Below are 23,103 nucleotides of genomic sequence, written 5' to 3'. Positions count from 1 at the left end.
TTAATGTTTGTAATTTTAGAAGATACATAATAAACCAACTTCTCTGTTAGTCAAAAGCAACTTGAAATGTTACCTATTTTCATTCATAGAGGCAAAATAAAGTCAATGACTCAGGGAGATTATTTACCCTAAAATAATGTATATGAGTGATGAGTTGACATATTACCATATGATTAGCATGCAAGACCACTACCAGGTAGTGGAAAAGAGGCGTTCAGAGAATCTCCACATGATTTTAACCTGTAGATAGATATCTTGTATATGTATATTTTGTCTGATTTATCTTTCTCCTTTATAAAGTGCATTTTTCAGTTAAGGGACGCCACACTAGCTCGAGTAGAGTTGTGACATAAATCGAAGTGTGATTGCTCCAAAACCCATGTTCTTTCCATGACACCAGAATGCCGCATGCTGCTTATCTGGCATGGCTCATACTCACATCATCACTTTAGCCTCCTCGATGAAGTCCTCTTCCGACATGGAGCCTTCACTGATGGCCTTGATAGCCACCCGGATGTGCGCTCGCCATTCACCTAAATGGACCACCCCGAACTGACCGCTTCCAATCTCCTTTACAAAAGCCAGCTCAGCAGGATCGATCTCCCATTTTTCTAGAAAAAGAAAACATCCGTGTTACGAGTAGGGAAAAATTTTAGAGCTAGAAGAGATTCAGGAATTATCTAGACCTACTCTGTTCCTTTACAAAGAAGTTAAAATTTTTATGAATGAGGGGAGCAGAAGGGCAACCATTTTTAATGCTGTCATGGTTGTTTCCATGTGTAATTCCAGAATTCAAGTTTAAAGATACGAACTTGAGGGGCACCTGGGGGTTGAGCCTCTGCCTTCAGCTCAGGTCATGATCCCGGAGTCCTGGGATGGAGCCCCACATAGGGATCTCTGCTCGGCAGGGCGCCTGCTTCCCCCTCTCTCTCTGCCTGCCTCTCTGCCTACTTGTGATCTCTCTCTTTCAAATAAATAAATAAAATCTTTAAAAAAAAAAAAAAAGATACGAACTTGACTTGCTTGGAAACGATGAAAGGCAAAGCTTTGCCTTTCTGAACCAAACCTACCAAAATTAGATCAGGCCCCGAGAATATGTATGTCCCCATTTGTTTTTGTCCTGCTGAGTAAACTTGTGAGGCACAGGACATTTGTTTTCCCCCACCTTCCCCCTATACCACTTCTTCTGTTGCTCCTTTGTCCACTCCCACCCCTAAAGGGCTTTCCTGTCTTCACGTCTTCTCCTAGGGAAAAGCCTAACAAATTCACCTAATAAATATATCCAATGCTACAATTCTAACTCACATGTATCTAAGTATATGTTTGAAGTGAAATTAGTGTTATGATATATTTCACTTCCATAGAAGCCAAATGAGGCAAAAAGAACTTTTTAAAATAACCCTCTTGAAAACAGTTGAAAGAGCAAATTTCCTTTTTAGTGTCTCTTTTTACATAGTAACACTGCCATCTGGTGGAACTTTCGAATAATGCCTTTAAAAAAATTGTAAAGGCCTACCTCCCAATAGTAGGGTATTTTTTTTTTTAATTTTATTTTTTATAAACATATATTTTTATCCCCAGGGGTACAGGTCTGTGAATCGCCAGGTTTACACACTTCACAGCACTCACCAGAGCACATACCCTCCCCCATGTCCATAATCCCACCCCCCCAACCCCTCCCCCCAGTAGGGTATGTTTTAAAAGTAAAATGGGTGAATATATTTATGACTTTAATACTGACATAAACTTATTCAACAGAATATAACTATGAAGGAAAATATTGACAAATTGCACTTCATAAAAATCCTGTTCATCAAATATACCCCATTAAGAGAGGGAAAATGTAAGCCACAGATTGAGAGAAGATATTTCTAAAACATGGTCACCTGTAAAGAATTCCTATTCAGAATATGAAAAAAATCAATTAGAAAAAGGCAGATAACTATATTTTTAAAGGTTAGAAAACTTGAATGGAGTATCTTTCACAAAAGAGGATACCCAAATGGCCACTAAGCCTATTAAAAGTTGATCAAAATAATTAGTAATCGGGGAAATGCAAATTTAGACCATAACGAGATAACACTAGTACATACACCAGATTGGCTAACGTGAAAACTAAAGATGAGAATCCACAAGAATACTAAATATTGGCAAGGGTAAAAGTGTGGAACAGCTGGAAAGCCCATATGCTATTGATTGAAGTGTAATTTGGTATAAGCATTTTGGAAAACGAACAAAATCTGAGTGCGCACATACTCTATGACCCAAGAATTCTACTCCTAAGTGTACAGCCAACATTGTTGGAGCTGAAACGTATACTGAACCTCATCCAAAGACATGCAAGAATGTCCATAATGATGCTATTTATGAGATAAAAATTGGTTTCAATCCAAATGGCCATCTACGGAAGGACTGGTAAATCAGCTCTGGTATAATCGTGAACGTCACACAACACCCCAGCGGAGATGAGCTAGCCACACCCAACACCACCGGGGAAGAGGAAGAAGCCAGACACAAATGCACGGTGTCTCATTCCACTCATATTAAATAGTCAAAACCAGGCAAAACTAATTAAGCTATAGAGTTATGAGTTGTGCACTGTTCTAAGTGTTAAAAAATTGAGAAGTTTATTTTTTAAAAATTAAACAGGACCATGCTCTGCCTAAATAAATGGTTAATGACAGAACTTTTATTATATATATAGTATTAAGGGCAGAGGAATAACCCAGGACCCATAATACCCTGAATCATTCTCCCATCCCAATTAAAATAGAGAGCCTGAGTCCTGCTTATCTGTTACACTATATAATGATATCATCATTTATCTAGGTATTTTCTGTTTCTCACAAGTGAGAGAAACTTAAGGGAATAAAGTGTCACCAAATTACAGAACAGAATTCTTTGGCTCTTCTTTATTCTTACAGAGTTGCAAATATACATCTGCTAAAAATAGTTCAAATTAAACTTTCTACAGGTTGTATTTTTTTTTTTTAAGATTTTTATTTCTTCATTTGATACATAGAGAGAGATCACAAGTAGGCAGAGAGGGGGGGGGGGGGGGGGGGGGGGGGGGGGGGGGGGAGCGGGCTCCCTGCCTAGCAGAGAGCCGGATGTGGGACTAGATCCCACAACCCCGAGACCATGACCTGAGCCGAAGGCAGAGGCTTAACCCACTGAGCCACCCAGGCGCCCTCTACAGGTTGTATTTTTAAAAGGTGAAGGGGACCCTCTGGGTGGCTCTTTGTAGCTGTTCTCTCTTGGACAGCAGTCACTTCCCGGTCATCCTTGTATCCAGTCAGCAACAGCTCAAACCGCCAAATAAAAAGGATTGTAATCTGTCAAAAGCGCTCCTGCTACTGTATAATGAAATTTGAAGCAAAACCGAAACATTTCCTTCCAAAGTTTAAATTGCTCTCGTGAGATGCATGTATTTTAAGTATCTCAGAAGGGGGATTTAAACTTTGAGAGGAAACCTATCTGGACATCTCAGAAAAGCTAAGAATTTAAGAACATAGAGGGAACTTGGGGTCGATTCTTTGCTGGACTTGATGTCGCCCTTGGGTACATGCGCATACTTTACCATAGCTAAAACCAGCTGTGGTTGGCAAACAGCTGCCCATCAGTCCGACTGGATAGCGGAGACGGGTCATGAGACCTGGGGAGAGACAGAAATCGGCATTTCAAGCCACTTACTAACATAAAAAAAAAAAAAAACCAGTGTACTAGATGATGATGTTGGTCTCCAAGTAAGTTAGGTGGGAAAGTGTTCTCCATTAGTCTATTCACTTATTTTCCCCATTTTTCATAAAATAATATTTGCTCATTGGACACACATTTTAAAAGCCAAGAAAATTTAAACATGAAGTAAAGATCTCACAAAATCTTAGCAGCTAGACATGCATTGTTATCATTCATGTGAACACCTTGGCAAAGGTGTTCTCTATAGGTATATAGAGTAATATAGGTAATATAGCAATATAGGTATATAGGTAATCTCTATATATGTGTTTGAAAACATATATACACCCGATATGTTTCACAGAAAAGTACATGTTTTCCTAGAAACTTTTTTACACTCAATATGCCATTGATATATGTTAGTGACTATAAATTAGAGTTCAGTTATTTCTAAGACGCCACTATTATAAAATATGCTGTATGGTTTTGTTTTTTTTTTAAGATTTTATTTATTTATTTGAAAGAGATCACAAGTAGGCAGAGAGGCAGGCCTAGGGTTGGGGGTGGTGGGAAGCAGGCTCCCTGCTGAGCAGAGAGCCCGATGTGGGACTTGATCCCAGGACCCTGAGATCATGACCTGGGTTAAGGCAGAGGCTTAACCCACTGAGCCACCCAGGCCCCCAATGCTGTATGTTTTTGAACATAAATTTTTAGGTTCCTCTCAAATTATCGCCTTAGAATAAATTCCTTAAAATGTGACTTCTTGATCAAAGCACATATAGAAAACTTGTACTGATTCATTCAACCACCAACAGTGTTTAAGTGTACCCATTTCCTGACCCCACTTTTTGAGAGTAGTTGGGTTGTTTTTTGTTTTGTTTTTCCTTTTTTTTTTTTTAAGAGCATGGTAGAGTAAATGAGACTTCTTTTGATTGGGTCAACCTGTAGTATTCTGTTTCATCAATATCAATTTAGTTCAACAAACATTTATTATTTATTTCTTCGACTAATGTTTATTTGGAGCCTGCTTTGTGCCAAGCACCATCTAAACAGTGGGACAGAGCAGTGAGGCAGTGAATAAGCCAGTGATGGTCCCTGTTCCTGTGGAGCTTACATTTTAGTAGGAGAAGAAAATATAAACAAGTGCACACACACATAAGAAAAAGCAGACAATGATAGGGGTAAGCAGAGTAGATACAATACAGCTTCTATCGAGTGGGTGCTCAGGGAAGGCCTTTCTGACGAGATGACAGCTATGCTGATGATCATTGTCAAGGAGTAGTCTTACAAAGATCAGGAAGAAGAGCTTTCCAGGCAGATGGAACAGCATGGGCAAAGGCTGGAAGACAGAAACAAACGTGGCCAGTATAAGAAGAGAAAGAAAAGAAGGATCATTAAGTGCCTACTGTGTGCAAGACAGTCTTCTAGGTAGATCTCAAAGATTCTGGAAGACGGGAGATGAATAAGGTTAAGACTCGGTACTCAGGGGCTCCATCTCAGTGAGGGAAGACAGGCAGAGAAAGGCAATTCTAACATAAAAGAAGAAGGTCCTGGGCTGAGGAAACACAAGACACTCCAGGACACAGCACCTGACACATTTTTGGATTCAAAGAAATCTTCTGGAAGGAAATGATCCCTGAGATGAATATGACAAATGGAGTTAACCCATGAAGAGAATCTGTGAGGAACATTCCAGGCAAAGGTAACAGCATGAGATGATACATAGAGATGAAGCAGGATGTGCTACTTGAGCAAAAGGTGAGAGATAGAAGAGGCAAGAAATTACACTTGAGAGGTCGGTAATATTCTGGTTATGATGGGTCTTGTAAGCCATGTTAGGGAACATTACATCATCCAGCAAGTGAGAAGGAGACATGGAGAGTTCCCAAATAAGGGAGAAACATGGTCAGATTTACATTTTTGGTAGCTCATTCTGATGTCAGCATAGAGGATGGATTGAGATGAAGTCAACATTGAAGGCAAGACCAGTTAAGAGGCCATTACGGTTGTCCAAGTGAGCAACGATTAGAGCAGTGCTGGGAGACAAAGAGAGGCAGTAACCTATATGAGACATACTTTGGATATGAAATTCATTGCACTTGATAATTAAGCGAAAGTTCTAGAACAAATAGTACTAAAATTTGTATGGGCTCACAAAAGGCCCTGAATACCCAAAGCAGTCTTGAGAGAGAAAAGCAAAGCTGAAAGTATCACACTCCCTGATTTCAAACTATACTACAAAGCTATAAGAATTGAAACAGGATGTTACCGGCACAAAAACAGACACACAGATCAATGGAACAGAACAGGAAGTCCAGAAATAAACCCAAGCTTATATGGTCAGTTACTCTTTGACAAAGAAGACAAATACATACAACGGTGAAAAGATACCCATCGAAAGTCTCCTTAATAATTAGTGCTGGGAAAACTGGACAATTATACGCAAAAGAATGAAAGCAGACCAGTTTTTTATACTATACACACACACACACACACACACACACACACACACACACTCAAAATGGATTAAAGACTTAAGTGCAAGACCAGAAAAGATCAAACGCCCAGAAGAAACCATAGGTAATAAGCTCTTGGGCATCAGTCAAAGCAATATTTTTTTCATCTGTCTCCTTAGGCAAAGTCAACAAAAGCAAAAATAGACAAATGGGACTACATCAAACTAAAAAGCTTTTGCACAGTGAAGGAAACCATCAACAAAACAAAATGGCAACCTGCTTGAATGGCAGAAGGTATTTGCAAATATTATGACTGAAAAGAAGTAATATCCAAAATATATAAAGAATTCAAACAACTCAGTATCAAAAAAAAAAAAAAAAAAAAGACCAAACAATCCAATGTAAAAGATGGACAGAGGACCCAAGTAGATATTTCCCCCAAAAGACATACAGATGGTCATCAGATACATGAAAAGCTACTCAGCATCACTCATCATCAGGGAGATGCAAATCAAATATACAATGAGGTATCACCTCGCACCTTTCGGAATGGCTAGTACCAATCAGACAAGAAACAACAAGTGTTGGCGAAGTAAAGAGATGCAAAGCAAAGAGAATCCTCACGCACTGTTGGTGGGAATGAAAAACAGTGTGGCCACCATGGAAAACAGTATGGAGGTGCCTCCAAAAAACTAAAAATAAAACTGCCAGGCACCTGGGTGGCTCAGTGGGTTAAAGCCTCTGCCTTCGGCTCAGGTCATGATCCTGGGGTCCTGGGATGGAGCCCCACATCGCATTGGGCTCTCTGCTCAGCAGGGAGCCTGCTTTCTCCTCACTCTCTGCCTGTCTCTCTGCCTACTTGTGATCTCTGTCAAATAAATAAATAAAATATTTTAAAAATAAAATAAAATAAAGCTGCCATACCATCCAGCAATTCCACTTATGGGTATTTCTCCAAAGAAATAAAAAGCACTAATTTGAAAAGACATATGCACCCTTATGTTCACTGCAGCATTATTTAAACAGAAAAAATACAGAAGCAACCCCAGTGTCAGCAGAGATGACAGAGAGATGAACAGATAAAGAATGTATGGCTGGAATAATGAAATAGCCTTCAGCCATAAGAAAGAATAAAATCTTGTCACTTACAACAACATGGATGGACCTAGAAGATATTAGACTAAGTGAAAACATCAGAGAGAAAAAGACAAATACTGTATGAATTCACTTCTATGTGACATCTAAAAAAAAAAAAAGCAAGAAAACAAAACAGAAACATACTCATAGGAATAGAACAATCTAGTGGTTGCTAAAGTGAGAGGTTGGGGGTGGTAGGATGGGCAAAATAGGGAAAGGGGATTGAAAGATAATTTTTTTGTAGGGGATACAATGTATAGCATAGGGAATATAGTTAATAATATGTGATAACTTTGTATGGTGACAGATGGTAGCTAGATTTATTGTGGTGATCACTTTGTAATGTATATAAATGTTGAATCACTATGTTATATACCTGAATATACTATTGTGTGGTAAATACACTTCAATAAAAGAAAGTTTTGTAATAACTGAAGAGAAGAAGGAGAAGGAGGAGAAAGAGGAGGCAGGGGAAGGGAAAGAGGGAGGGGAAGGATAGGGGAAGGGAGGGGAGGGAGAAGAGACGGAGGGGAAGGGGAGGAGGAAAGAAGTTATCCATTAAGGATAATGAGATCATCTCTTGTGACTCCTGTTTCCAGCCCCTGTAACGGCAGGATGATGACACTATAATCTGAAATAGACAACAGGAAGAGTAGGTTTGGAGCAAAAGCAGTGGTTAAGATGAAGAGTTCCATACCATCACTGATTCAGGGCCCGTAGGATTGCAAGTGCCTGGGACTATCAGGCAGAAGAATTCTGCAAAGAGAAAAGTCTAGGGTGAGGAGACGAGTGATCGGGGACAGATCCCTGCAGAATACTGATGTTTAAGGGAAGAGTAGAAGTAAGACCCACTGGGAAGAACTTTAAGGAATGATCTGAGTTCGAGAATGAGAAAAGGCAGTGTCAAAATGTCTGGAAAGCAGGGAGTTTCAAGGGGTGACAGAGGACTTGAAAAATATAAGAACAAAAAGCATCACCCTATAGGTCAATATGGGGTCACTGGTAAGATGTTGGGCAATGGAGGCAACGGAGGCAGAGCCAGACTGCAGGCATTTGAAAAGTAAGTGGAAAATGACCAAATGGACACAATGGATGTGGACACAGTCTTCTAAAATTGTGATTTTGAAGACCAATATCTAAAAGAAGAAAGGACCAAGGGAGGGCTTTGTTTTTTGGCTTTTCTTAAGGATGTTTACAGGGTTAAGGGAGAAAGTAAGAAGAAATGGATGAGATACAGGAAAGAAAGGAAGAGTGGATGGTTGGTGGTCCCAGCAGGAGAGGAGAGGAGGGAACAGGAGCATAGACTCAGCCTTGCTACCACTGGAGGGAGTGAGACGAGGATGACAGCTTGGCAGCCAGAGGACAAGACTGAGGAAATTCATGACAGGCAGCTTCAGTTTTCTTAATGAAGTGGACAGCTAGGGGTTTGTTGATAAGGCAATGGATAATACTGGAAAAGGGGCCTTGAGAAGAATGGTAAAAGTCTGAAGAGAGAACAGGAGAGGATACTTAACAGTGAAGACCTAGCTGAGGTTAGAGCCCTCATCGAGATGGAACTCTACAACACCCGATCCCAATAAAGAACATAACGAGGAATTTCTTTAAGACCCTAACACTTTCTTCTAATTTTCAAAGTTCTTATTTGCTAAACATTTTACTCTGTGATTTACTACCAGTGGTTTAATGATAGTCTATCTCTCTGATGGAAAGAAGTCACTCTCTTGGCACTCTCCTTACTTCTGGGAAAGAGATGGATTGTCATGACTAAATTGACCAGAAGACAGAAAGTCAAGATGATAGTCATGGGCTCTGATTCACAGCCTCCTCTGAAACTGGACCCTCCAAAGTACCCTCCAGTGATATGATCTGTGTCTTTCTGGAAGCTACCGCAGTCATTGAGAGCAGACTCTGGAGCCAGTGGGTTCAATGGTTCTCATGGTCTCAACGATTCTTTGAGTTCAAATCTCAGCACAAACGCTTACTAACTGTGTAATCGTGAGTACCACCCACGCCTCAGTTTCTTCATCTGTAAGATGGAACTACCAACAGCACCTACTTCACAGGATCATTCCGAAGATTAAATAAATAAATACACATAAAAGTGCTCAGAATAGGGTCGGGCCCAAAGTAAGTCTTCAATAAACATCGCTATTTCTGGATCCCATTCCCTTCCCCTTATCATCCTTCTTTCTTATTTTCTTATATGTTCTGTACTTTCTTTTCTCCCTAATAAATATGACTATACTTGGAAGTTTTTCTTTTTTTTGTTGTTTCGTTTAAATCGTTTTTTTCTTTTTTTTTTTTAAGATTTTATTTATTTATTTGACAGAGAGAGTGCAAAAGCAGGAGAGCGGCAGAGGGAATGGAAGCAGGGAGCCCCACATCAGATCCCAGGACCCTAGGATCATGACTTGAGCCGAAGGCAGACACTTAAAGAACCAAGCCACCCAGGCACCCCGATCCAGTTTTCTTCTTTTTAAAAGTGATCTTTGGGGAGCCTGCGTGGCTCAGTGGGTTAAAGTCTCTGCCTTCAGCTCAGGTCATGATCTCAGGGTCCTGGGATCCAGCCCCACATTGGGCTCTCTGCTCACCGGGGAGCCTGCTTCCCCCTCTCTCTCTCTGCCTGCCTCTCTTCCTATTTGTGATGGCTCTCTCTGTCAAATAAATAAATAAATAAATCTTTTTTAAAAAGTGATCTTTTACGCATTATAAGAATAATTCATGTACATTGTAACAAAAATATCAAATCCTAAAGCAATCTCATAAGGCAGAAAATAAAAGCTTCCCTTACCACCTCCCCATGTCATTTCCCAGAGGTAAACATTAAATTTGTAGTCCATTATAATCTTTTCAGTTTAAAAATTATTAACTAAACTTTAACAGAATTTTTCTATGCACACGTGTGTATTTTTGTTTACAAAAGTGGGAGTCTATTCTCATATACTGCTTTGTACTTTTTTCTCTTTACTAAACAACTTATCACTCTAACATCTCTTCACGTCAGCACATCCTGATCTTAGTATTTTTTTTAACCACACCAGCATAAGCACTCTGTTTCTCAAACTTTTTCTTTGAAGGGAAGGAAAAGAGGACTGTGAAGAAAAAAACTCAGAACTGATCTCCTGATTCTAAGGGTTTCTATCTCTACACACGAATACGTCCTCCCTGGTCCCACTCAGACTCGCTGCTACTTCCGTCTAACCAAAACTCCCAGAGACCGTCTGGAATATCCATGTGGACTCATCCCAAAAATGGATAAAAACTTCCTTGGATTTACTCTTGATATTTAGAACTAGTGTAATGGAAAAGTGGCCCTTTTTCAAAAGGATTTTTTGTTGTTGTTGTCAACACAACTTCTCTTAAGAGAAATCTTAAAAAGTACTTTATGGCAACAAGTCAAAATAATATGAAAAGTTACAGTGGGTTCCAAATTCTATAATGTTGAGGTAAGAAGATTCTCCCTATGTGTTCAAAGTGGTCTGGGACAGGTTGGGGGAGGACTGAAGGCCAGAGCTGTGATTATAATTGTGGTGGAACTTTCTGGAATCCGTTATCTTTCCATAGATAAATTTGCAAAATTAACAACTGCTGCAAACAACACCTGGGGAAGGGGGTTAAATGATGCCTCTGCTTTATTTAAGTCAAATTCTAACTTTGAAAAGCTGTGTCCTATACAACTTTTTGCAATCTCCCAAACAGGAAGGAATGGAGAATGAGATATGTAAGGGCTATTTTCTGTATGATTGAAGTAGAGAGTGAATTTATGGGGGCAAAGAGAGAAGGAAGCATGATTATCGAGGGCACTTGAGATTCCATTACACTTAGCCCTATGGAAATTTCCAGAACAAATGCATTGGGATTACATTGCCTTTTGCTTTTCTGCCAGCTATCATTTTTCTAACCTGGCAGAAATGTAAAAAAAATCAACCTACCTCTTGGCCCCTCACTAGAAAAACAAAAAAGCATCAATGAGGAGAATTATTCAGAACACAGGTTGTATTTCAAGCACTTACAGATCTCTGCAGGGGTATTTGTTCCTGTTAAAGTGTCTGAGACCAAAGACGCATTGCCTGCCTGGGGGCCAGGCTCCCTGACTCTCCCAGCCTGAAGCTCCTGACTTACCTGCCGCATTGTGCTGGTGATACCAGATCAAGTCAGGGATTGATTGAAAGAGGTGTCTTTCAGCCACATACCACTGTCCTGAGTCATTCTTTTTAATCTGGTAATGTTTGATGGTAGCCTCCATATTCCTACAGTCAATAGAACGTGAATTAGTAAACAAGCAAAAGACCACTTTGAAACTAAGTCAAATTTCATGAAGCAACAGGACTCCACCTCTGAAACATTTATCCTAGGGACACTACACGCTGCAGTTAGTCAACTAGTTAGTTGACTAGTTAGTCAACTAGTACCTCGTCACCACTGGCTAAATTCCTGAGCCATCTTACTGGGTCCTTAGATTCGAACATAACTCCAGCCAAAGTTGTTGAGTGCACAACTCCAGTGTCCAAAACAGAAGAGCCCATTAGGGACACTTATAAGTATTTGTTGAATATCAGTGTCAGTTCAGTGAGTGAATAATTTTACTGTGAGGGACATAAGGAGATATGAAACAAAGAAAGGAGGAGAACCGAGAGTATGTTGATGAGCGGGTTTGCTATGAGCTATGGGGACTCTGGGCAGCCCCGAGAGACTGTGGAACACATCTGAGAATTGTCCCACAAAAATCCAAAGGAGCTGAAAGGCTAATCTTCCATTCCCCCTTGATGGAGGGTTGCTCCTAGGATGCTAATTCTCAGGCACCACCAGTCTACGCTTGGGGACCACGAGTTCCCACAGCCAGAGAACACCCTTCAGTAGGAAGGCACAAGAAGCTTTCTCAGTGCAGAACACTCTATGGGTAAACCCCAAGGTAAACCAAGGGATACGAGGAAAGCACCACCTCTACCTGCTACCACCAAGCCAACTTCCTCGTGGTTGAGGAAAGGAGGTGGGACAAGTCCCGTTAACTTATCAATGTCACACACAGAGTTTGTTAGGAATGCAACTCATACCAGTCAGTTGTACTAACTTCCAGACCAACAGTCTCCTGTTCTGTGATATCTCTTTCTCCATGTGACAAGTGTCTCCATAAGACTGTCCCAAGGATTTTTACCTCTAAAGTGATCAAAATCACAGTTGCTTACCTTCTAGCTTTTATAAACACAGAAATTGTGTAGGATCCCAAATGTCTTGAATCTCTGACGATAAATGCACCTTCTTTCGACTGCAAAACAATTCATTGTACAAATTTAGTCCTTCTTAGGAAGAAAAACAAACCTCCATCTCAGGAATAAAAACCAAACCCTACTGACTTCCTACAAATGGAAGAGAATATTTTCACAAATATATGCAATCTTATCTCCCTTATATGTTTAGAAGTCCTACCTACAAAAATATTTAATTGGGACAAAAATTTATAATGTATGAGTATTTTTAAAACCTTGTTCTGGATTTTTCTAAGAAAAATTCTGCATTTGACAACCTTGTACCCCATTTCGTTATTTCTGTTATATTGATCAAGGTAATAGACACACATCGCTGATGGACAGGAAGCAGAGTAAGACAGATCACCAGCTTGTATTATGGAAGAAAAGAAACAACGCGGCAGATGCAGCGAGGGAAGCAGTGAGAAATACATCTGGAAAAGCAGGGAGGAGGAAAAATGAGCAGAATCCATGACAGGGATGGAGAGAGAATAAGCTTTAGGGGCATCTGGAGAGAAGAGCAGAGGAGTGATTTTAGCTGCCTCCAGAGAATGGGACAGGCAAGAAGAGAATCAGCAGGAGAGAAGAATATTACAAGTTTGATGTTCGATTATGAACTGGAGTCCCACTGACATCCTCTGGGAAACCCCAGTAAAGCTGTAAATGGTTTTCAAATGACATTGAATGTTGGACTGTTTGGTTTGTGTTGTTTGTTTGAGAGTGTAAAAAAAAAAAATTTCTACCTTTACTGGGTGTGTTTACCCTTGTGGAGAGGGAAATATCTCAGAAGTTTGCCAAACGTGTGAAGGTTTACACTTTCGAAGTGCCATCAACTTGCCTGAGAACTGCCCAAAGCGAACACCAAGGTGTGACCCTCAAAGTGAGCACAACACATTGAGCACAGTCTTTCCTTCCTTCTAGATGCTGACCAAGGAACAAGGCTCATTTTCTGGTCAAACTTTAAAACTAAAAAAAAAAAACAAACTCTCATAACCTTTTAAAATAATAAAAGTCTGGCTTTTATTGAATTCCTACCGTGTCCAAGGATTGTGTTACACACCACAGAGGACAGAAGATATAAAAGATGAAAAGGTAAAAAACCAAGTTGTATGTGCAGTAGATACGCAGGGAGTACATATACACAAACACATAGACACCATGCGTTTAGTCAAGTTGTCTAGGTAGTGACTTCCTCTTCAAGGTGGAGAGAGTGCAAACAACAGGCATGACCACAAAACGATAGAAGTAGAAATTAATAACAAGCCCCAAAGGAGAAAGCTACTACTGCATTACATTTTTAAGTTCTCTTTTATATAACTCAAGGAAATTCAAGTAAAAATGAAAACATCTAGAAAATAATAAAGACCTGTCACGTATCAGAAACTGCCAAATAGTTCAAACAGTGTTGTCTTATTACTTACAACAGTAAACAAAGGAAATACAAAATAAATGTATCTACCTCCACACGTTGGGACAAGAACCAAGTCAAGTAGAAGAATGAGATGAATGAAGACAAAAGCAGAAAATAATCGATTATAAAAACAAAAATATAACAGAACTAGGCATTAAATTCAAAATCTGGTTATAGATGGAAAAACAATGAAATAGGTAACTTGCTAACTGATCTAATTAGTAAATTACAGGGAAAATATATTTTAAGAAAATAAGCCACCAAGATCCAGGAAAAAAATGAAAGAATCATCTTGACTCTACACAATACATTTGAAAACTTGAATGAAATGAGTGATCAACTAGCAAAACATAAAATTTATCAAAATTCATTCCAGGAGACCTGGAAATGTTAATGGACCTACTGAATGGGAAAATGGATAAGATTTTATTTTATTTTATTTTATTTTTAAAGATTTTATTTATTCATTCAACAGAGAGAGAGAGAGAGATCACAAGTAGACAGAGAGGCAGGCAGAGAGGAGGAAGCAGGCTCACCGCCGAGCAGAGAGCCTGACGCGGGGCTCGATCCTCGGACCCTGAGATCATGAACCGAGCTGAAGGCAGAGGCCTAACCCACTGAGCCACCCAGGTTCCCTTGGATAAGATTTTAAAAGAGCTACAACATTAAAAACACTATGGAGGGATGCCTGGGTGGCTCAGTGGGTTGGGCCTCTGCCTTCGGCTCAGGTCATGGTCTCGGGGTCCTGGGATCGCGTCCCGCATGGGGCTTTCTGCTCAGCGGGGATCCCACTTCCCCCTCTCTCTGCCCATCTCTCTGCCTACTTGTGATCTCTCTCTCTCTGTCAAATAAATAAATAAAAATCTTAAAAAAACACACACACGATGGAGACATATTGTGATGTTGCATGATTCCAGAGCATGTGAAAAGAAGAAAAACTAAATTTGTATATAAAATGGGTTTAATATCAACACCAACAACACAGTAAAAATTGTGTACAAAAGGGAAAATTACTAACAAGTCTCACTCATGTCCACTCAAAAATCCTAATTAAATATTAACAAACTGAATCCAGTAGCACAGTAAAATAGTATACTATGACCAAGAGGGATTACATGCAGGAATGAAAAAGTAATCAATATTAGGGATTTTATTAATATAATTAATAGATCTGAGGAGAAAAATCTCATGAACATCACCATAGATATTGAAAGGGCATTTGACAAATTTCAACTTCTAGAATCAGTTTTCTTTAAATTCTCAGTAAAATCATTATATATATGTACTTCCTTAACACAATAGCCCATATTTACATTCGTTCCAAGTCCAGCATTATGCTTTCTGTGAGAATCACTCCAACTGAAATCAGGAAAAAGAAATGCCCACTGTCAGCACTGGGATTTAATATTCTAAGATGGCAGCTAATGCAGTTAAATGAGAGGTAAAAACAAAAACAAACAAACAAAAAAAACCCCACCAAGAAATACTGTATTAAATTGTAAAAAGGAGTTGAAATCATCACTGTTTGCTATTGATAAGGTTCTACTTGAAACTCAGGAGAATCAACTAAAAAACTACTACCAAAAAAATTTTGAATTCACCGAAGTCTTCTGTTACAAAATTAATTCACAGAACTCAAGAGCTTTCATAAGTTTAAAAAAAAAAAAATATATATATATATGTATATATAGTAGCAACAAAAAAAAATAAGAAAGCCTTACATAAACTTACAAATAAATGTGTAAGAGTTATATGAAGAAAACTTTAAAATGCTCCTAAAGGGGAGCCTGGGTGGCTCAGTGGGTTAAAGCCTCTGCCTTCGGCTCAGGTCGTGATCCCAGGGTCTGGGATCGAGCCCCACATCGGGCTCTCTGCTCAGCAGGGAGCCTGCTTCCTCCTCTCTCTGACTGCCTCTCTGCCTACTTGTAATCTCTGTCTGTCAAATAAATAAATAAAATCTCTAAAAAAATAATAAATAAATAAAATGCTCCTAAAGGGGCACCTGGGTGGCACAATCAGTTGGGTGACCGACTCTTGGTTTCAGCTCAGGTCATGATCTCAGAGTCTTGAGATCAAGCCCCATGCTGGGCTCTGTGCTCAGCCTGGAGTCTGCTTGGAGGTTTTCTCCTCCCTGACCCCACTGCACATGCAATTTCTCTCTCTCTCAATGTCTCTCAAATAAATAAATAAATCTTTAAAAATAAATCAGTTAAATGCTCCTAAAGAATATAAAGATGTTTGCTTTTCTAATTAGGTTTTCAATGCATCCAAGACTTATTTTTGCTTGAAGTAGGGACCTCATTTTAATTTTTTCTATAAGAATCATTAATATACGGGTCCCAGAACAAATTGATCCCCAAGCCCCACTGACTTGTAATGCCCAAACAATTTTCCCTAAATTACTCTGTAAATTTAATGCACCAGCAGGAAGCTTTTTAAAACTAGGCAAGTTCATATGTATAAAATATATCTCCAGAGTATTTCTGGAAGAGAAGAATGAGGGAAACTAGCCACACAAAGAGAGCCTCAGTATTTGAAATATTATAAGGCCATCACCTAAATACACAGGCTATCAATGAAACCAAGTAGTGAGTCCAGATGTAGTCCAACACAGGAGCTGTGTTTATGATAAAAGTGGCAGCTCAAATCAATACAGAAAAGATAGACACTTGGTAACCATCCAGAAAAACAATAAAATCAGATCCATACCTCACTCTACATCAGGAATAATTAAAATGAATCAAACATGTCGATGTAAAAATAAAACCCCTAAAGTAATAAAAAACATGGGGATTTTTTAATAAGCTCAGAGTGAGTAAGATAATTCCAACCTGACACAAACCCTGAAGCTTTACAAAAATTTGTCTGATAAATTCAAACACATAAAATTCAAGCACTATTTATGGCTATATATATATATATATATATATATATATATATATATAAAACAGTTAAAAAACTGCAAAAATTATTGCCACATATCACAAAGAGCTAATTTCCATAATGTAGCCACATAGGTCCTACAGATTATGAGGAAATCATTAAAAAAAAAACCCAGAAAATTTTGCAAAGGATATGAACAGACAGCTTACAGAAAAAGAGATACAAATATATAAAATTTCATATACACAGAAATGCTTAGCATTCCTGGGATAAGAGAGATATAAATGAAACCCACACTGATGGTTACAAAGTGCCACACATTTCATTAAACACTTGCTGGAAAGGTTGTGAAGAAATGGGCGCTCTTACATTTTTAGGAGGCACATAAATTGTACAACTCCTATAGAGTATACTTTAATACCTACCAAAAGTAGAAATGTACATTCCCCTCGACCCAGAATTTCTACCTTGGGGGATTTATTCCACATATATACTCCCATAAATGGGAAAGGATGTATAGGTAAGTTACCTATGGCAGCACCATTTTAATAGCAAAAGAGTATATACCACTTAAATTCCCATTAATTTTTTTAAGATTTTATTTATTTATTTTAGAGAGAGAGCACAAGGATGGGGAGGGGTAGAGGGGGAGGGAGAAAGAATTCGAGACAGACTCCCGGCCAAGTGCAGAGTCCCACGCAGACAATCCCAGGACCCTAAGATCACAACCAATTGGAAACCAGAGTCCAGCTCTCCACCCTTCCATTAAATTTCTTAAATGAATTGTGGTATGTCCAGAGTAAAAAATATTACGCAGCTCTAGAATGAATGAGGACACTTTCTGTGCACTGACGTGAACAGTTTCCTTCCCAACACATACTGCTGAGTGAAAAATATGATATACACAAGAATATATATAATATGTACCATTTGCATAAGAATAACAATATAAGAAAATATATTTCTACTGGTATATGTATTAAATATTTCTGAAAGGACACAAAATAAACCAATAATAGAAGTTTGTTGATGGGAAACGGAACTGGTGTCTTGGGGACAAGGATAGAAGAAAATTCAAAATCTTTTGATTTTTAAACTGTATAAATATACTATTAAAATATGAAATAAATAAAATTATAAGATACACCTATAAAAACTTATGCAATCAATTAGAAAATAAAGTAAGTAATTCTCCATGCAAATGTAAGTTCTTAAACATCTCAAGAAGAAAAGGAATTAAATCAATAGTCAAATATCTGTTTGAAAAAGCAGCATGTCCACATTATTTTATGAGAGATATATATAACTTCAAGGAACAAATAACCTCTATTCAATATAAACTATTTTAAAGATTGTAAAAAGAGACAAAACCTCATGTCCCAACTCATTTTTGATGCTATTATAGCCTTAATACTAAAACTAAACAAAGAGAGTTGGAAATTAAAAGCCAGACCTCTTGTGAACATAACAGGACAAATGCTAAAGTAGTATTAAGAAATTCAAACTAGCAATATATATGTTTTAAATGCTTCATGACCAAGTAGGATTTAATCCAGGTACTTTCAAAAAAATGGAAAATATACAAATTACACAAATATTTTAAGATATGTAGGGAAAATATGTATATTTTTTAAAATACCCACCCACATAACACATACATATACACACACACATACACACTTTGAACATATTAGGACCTAAATATTAAAAGTAAATCTTTAAACCATTTAAAAGAAAATATAAATCCCCTTTGAGACATCAAGAGAGAGAAGAATTTATTATGCTAAAAAAGAGAGAGATCGTAGAAATTGAGAAATTTGACACTAACTTATTTTAAAATTTAAAATAAGAAAAGAGCATTAAAAAAATTTTAGGGCCAAAAATCAAAAGAACATAGTGGTAACAAACAACTGACAAAAGATTCAGAATATACTTTTAAAATACATACTGATCGGGGCGCCTGGGTGGCTCATTAGGTTAAGCCTCTACATCGGCTCAGCTCATGATCTCAGGGTCCTGGGATTGAGCCCCGCATCGGGCTCTCTGCTCAGCAGGGAGCCTGCTTCCCTTCCTCTCTCTCTCTACCTGCCTCTCTGCCTACTTGTGATCTCTGTCAAATAAATAAATAAATGCATCTTTAAAAAATAAATAAATAAAATTAAAATACATATTGATCAGCTACAAAAGCAAACTATCAAAAAATGAGCAAAGGATATTAGCAGTCATGTAAGGAAGCCCAACTAGCTAGCACACACATGAAAAGTCACTGAACTGAACTGCGTATCAAGGAAATGCACATTTTAAAATATAAATATCATTTTCCAGTAAATCAAAGTATGAGGCTACCAACTGTTGGCAAGAACGTAGGGGACCAGTTTTCGGATTCCTTGTAAGAATATCAATTAGTACAAGTACTTTGAGTCATGATTTCAAAATATCTAGTAATGCTAAGTCTGCACATAGTTTCTGGCCAGATCATTTCTGGGTATAACCGAAAGAAACCCTTGCCCTTTTGTACAAGGTAATATGTACACAGAAGTTCTTGGCAGCCTTGTTCATAATACTAAGAAGTTAGATGCAAGGTGAATGATTAGAAATACATTTTGGTATACTCATATAATGAAATGCCACGGTTAAAAGAATGTGTTTGCTCTCCATGTATCCATGGGAGTAAAATTGAAATACAATGTTTCATTAAAAATCAACATACACATGATCTCCCTTATGTTAAGCGTTAAAACACACAACACTATAGGTTATGAATGCACCTATACATGATAAGAATATAAGCAATTGGACACAATGGGCGCACACCCTTCTATTGTGATGACCTCTGGAGAATGGGCGGGGACAGAACAGAGGAGCAAAGGGATAGGTTTCAATTTCATCTGTTAGGTTTTATTTTGTTTATGAATGTTATGGCCAAATGTTGCTATTTGTGCTGTCTGGGTTATGGGTATGGGGGGGTTTGTTACGTAATTCCCTGTTTTCTAGGGAGGTCAGCCCCTGGCTCTGTTCTGGCTTCCTGAAGAGTCTCTCTTGCCTACTTGTCATAACATTGTTTGTCCATTCTAGACCTACTAATATCACTCTACAGAAGGCCACCTGCTGTCACCATGCCAGGTACCACATTTGCTGGCATGTCCCATTTCCTCCTAGCCAGTGAAGCCACACCTGGCCTTCAACCTCCACTCCCACCCCCTGCCTGCCAGCTGAGACCAAGTCTGTGTCCCTCAAACTCTGTCTAACCCCCCGCTACTCACTGGACCTCCCCTGGGTATTGAGCCATTACTGGCATTGACTTTGCGCTACAGAACTGATTCTTTCTCACTCATATTTCTAGATTTCCTCAACATCTGACAGCAGGGCAAAGTGACACATATACCTCTTACCTAGTTTCTAGGTTTGACTCTTTATTTGCGCACAGTTCATATTTACCGTCCGTTGGAAACTGTATTCAGTTTTGTTTTGCTTTGACCTAAAAGAGCAGTTTTGATCTGAGTTTGATGTTTTGGCTACCCCGCTCTTCCTTTTTGTTCCCAAAGAACAAAGAAAGAGCCGCTATCGGTATTTTTCTGTATCTGTGTTTTTAAGAAGCCTTAGCTATGCTCATGAAGACAGAGTATATATTTTATTGTCTGTGATGCAGAAGTATATGGGCAATTCCAATACAGACTCTGCTGCAGAATGCGCTTTGGAGTGAATGAGGAGTTTTAGTATGTTGGAGTTGAAATCATTTCAGGAAAAATACATTGCTCAAGTTACAATGAAAGTCAATGAAAAACATGAGCTGATACAAATACACCTGGTTTACAACTTCTCGGAAAATGCGTAATAGAGATAAAGCTGTAATAAATATTTTAGAACTGTAAAGAACAGGAAGTAATAGAACTTTTTAGTTTGGTCAGATCTTTACAATGTAGCTCTCTCAGAAATTTGGAAAATATTCACAAGTTATTCATGAAAAAACTGAATTACCTCTTGTCTCAAAATACGTTCTGCCTGATTTCTGGTAATGTTTTTATGGTACCACCTGTAAAAGCAATAAAAATAATTTTAAAATTTTATATTCTATTTTTTCAGAAAAAAAAACTCTGCTTCATTTCCTTTATTTTTAAGAACTTTACTACAGAATTGATTTTAGAAAGTTGAGCATTTTTTATTTCTGATAAATGACAATATTACTATTATGTGTCATTAATTTAGTATAATAATTTTAATAATTGTAAGTCAATATCTAGCTTATTCTATCATATCTCAATTCAACTTTCTGACAGATATTTGGTATATGATTTGGAGTGATTTAATCTCCTGAAAATTTTCATGAAGTGTATGTGGTTAAGAAGTCATCATCTTTAATAAACATTTACCGAACTTTGGTAGACAAACTAACAAATCCCCATTTCTTTGCTCTTAGGAACTCCTATCTGCATGATTTTAGATATGCCATGTTACCTTTCCAAAATTAAAACTTACTTGGACCCGTTTGACTCCCCCAAGTATGTTAACTTGTAGTTAAAATTAGGGGTTCAATAACATAAGTGGAACAACTAGTACCTGCTATTCCAAACACCCTCTTATCCTTCTGCTTATTCTCTCCTCACACTAAGCTTCGGTCATATTGGAATCCTTTCCTTCCTCAAATCCACCAAGCCCCTTTCTGCCTCCTATCTTGCTGTTTCCTCTGTATGAAACATATCATGAAATGACTTTAGAATATCAGAACCATGCAGAGTAAACATAATTAAATGAGTATAATTGAAACCCATAGTCTGGCAGGACAAGACTTTGTCATTAAGCAAATGTTGTACAGGAAAGAGAGAGGAAATGGGTAGAACAAAGGAGAGAGAAAACAAATGGAAAAGCTTTCATTTCAAAATAAGATCTTAAAAAGGAGTTAATGTAATAAATGTTATTTTTGTGGACAGTGGAAGGAAGGATGCATATATAACCATACATTGTCACAGTGGGTAGGCAAAATGGTAGCTACATGAAACTCCTCTATCTGACTTTGAGGACAGAATCTATTATATCTTGTGGACTAACCTACAATTGTAAAAAGCTGCCACTAAATTAGAATGGTGAGGTATTAAAAATACTAATGGCCTCAATTGAAAATAAACTTTTAAAAAGATAAAGCATAGAGAAGAGAGGATGATTACAGGTGATTCTAGATGAAATAATTGGACTACTTATCACTAGTGGGAATGGGAGTTAATTGTGATGTTGGACTGTGAATATCATTCAGACCTTTTAATGAATATTCATATATTCATGACTTTCAGGGACTTTCAGAATGAGTCTGAGAATTCTAGTTGTAGAAAGAAAAAATTATTTCAAAATAAGTGAGACAGGGCGCTGGGTCGCTCAGCTGGTTAAGTGTTGGGCTTTGGCTCAGGTCATGATCTCAGGGTCCTGGGATCGAGTCCTACATGGGGCTCTTTCCTCAGTGGGAGTCTGCTTCTCCCTCCCCCTCAGCCCCTCCCCTCACTCACGCAAGCGTGCGTGTGCCCATGCTCCTGCTCTTTCAAATAAATAAAATCTTTTTAAAAAAACTTCACATAAATTGTTTATGTTTTTAACCTGCAATCACATTAGTGTTAATTTTGTTGCTTTGTACTTACTTATTATAGTGATAAATAATATAAGCAAATATATTAATTTTGCTTAAATATAAGTTGAAAATCCATCCATATGTGACTGTCATTAGAATGACTTCAAAGTAGTAAGAGAAGAACCAGAGTCAAGTATATGATGAATTTAATATCCTTTAAAATAATGCAGAATTTCAACAGGCAGAAAAAAGAATAGATGGATAGGATATAAGAGAGGTGGGGTCATGGTGTTTCAGAATTTCGTCTGGTTAAATCAGATAGTGAAAGAAGACTTTTGTGGGTTGTTGTTTTTTTTCAATACGTAAAGCTGCAACCCTTGTACCTAGACAACACTGATTATAAAACTCATACTGAATGATGTGGACAGAGGGTTTGGAGTGGGGATCTACTGGCGTCTGAAAACCATCCAGCATGTCCAACTGTTGCCAAGTACAAACATCTTGTATACGTGTAAGCCTAGGGTCTTCCTGTCTCAGTCTTCGAGTCAATAAGTAACAGTATTGTGGTCTTGAGTTTTCAACCTAGAAAACCTGTTAGAATTAAGAAGGTAAATCTGCTTCTCTTAGTCATTTCTACCCCTGAGAAGATGAAGCTTTCAGTATAGAGATAATGCAATAAATGAGACTCATATTTCCGTAAATTTCAGCATAAGCAATATGTTTGATATTTAAACTATC

General features: G+C 38.1%; 1 protein-coding gene across 2 annotated transcripts in view; it reads right to left on the bottom strand.

Annotated features, from left to right (window-relative positions):
* The window catches only part of LOC111149052 (TXK tyrosine kinase), a 60,745-nt gene that overhangs the window by 10,648 nt on the left and 26,994 nt on the right, over positions 1-23,103 (bottom strand). For both annotated transcript variants that reach the window (XM_022505953.1, XM_022505954.1), the window contains 5 exons: positions 20,790-20,844; positions 12,458-12,537; positions 11,394-11,521; positions 3,581-3,655; positions 440-611 (listed from right to left, as the gene is read on the bottom strand). In XM_022505953.1, coding sequence (XP_022361661.1) covers positions 440-611; positions 3,581-3,655; positions 11,394-11,521; positions 12,458-12,537; positions 20,790-20,844 — 510 coding nt within the window. The remainder of the gene's footprint in view (positions 1-439; positions 612-3,580; positions 3,656-11,393; positions 11,522-12,457; positions 12,538-20,789; positions 20,845-23,103) is intronic.

Source organism: Enhydra lutris, unplaced genomic scaffold, assembly GCF_002288905.1.
Source record: "Enhydra lutris kenyoni isolate GAN:26980312 unplaced genomic scaffold, ASM228890v2 scaffoldscaffold21, whole genome shotgun sequence".
NCBI lineage: Eukaryota > Metazoa > Chordata > Mammalia > Carnivora > Mustelidae > Enhydra > Enhydra lutris.
Note: the sequence above shows the minus strand (reverse complement) of the source record. Positions and strands in the feature narration are given on the sequence as shown.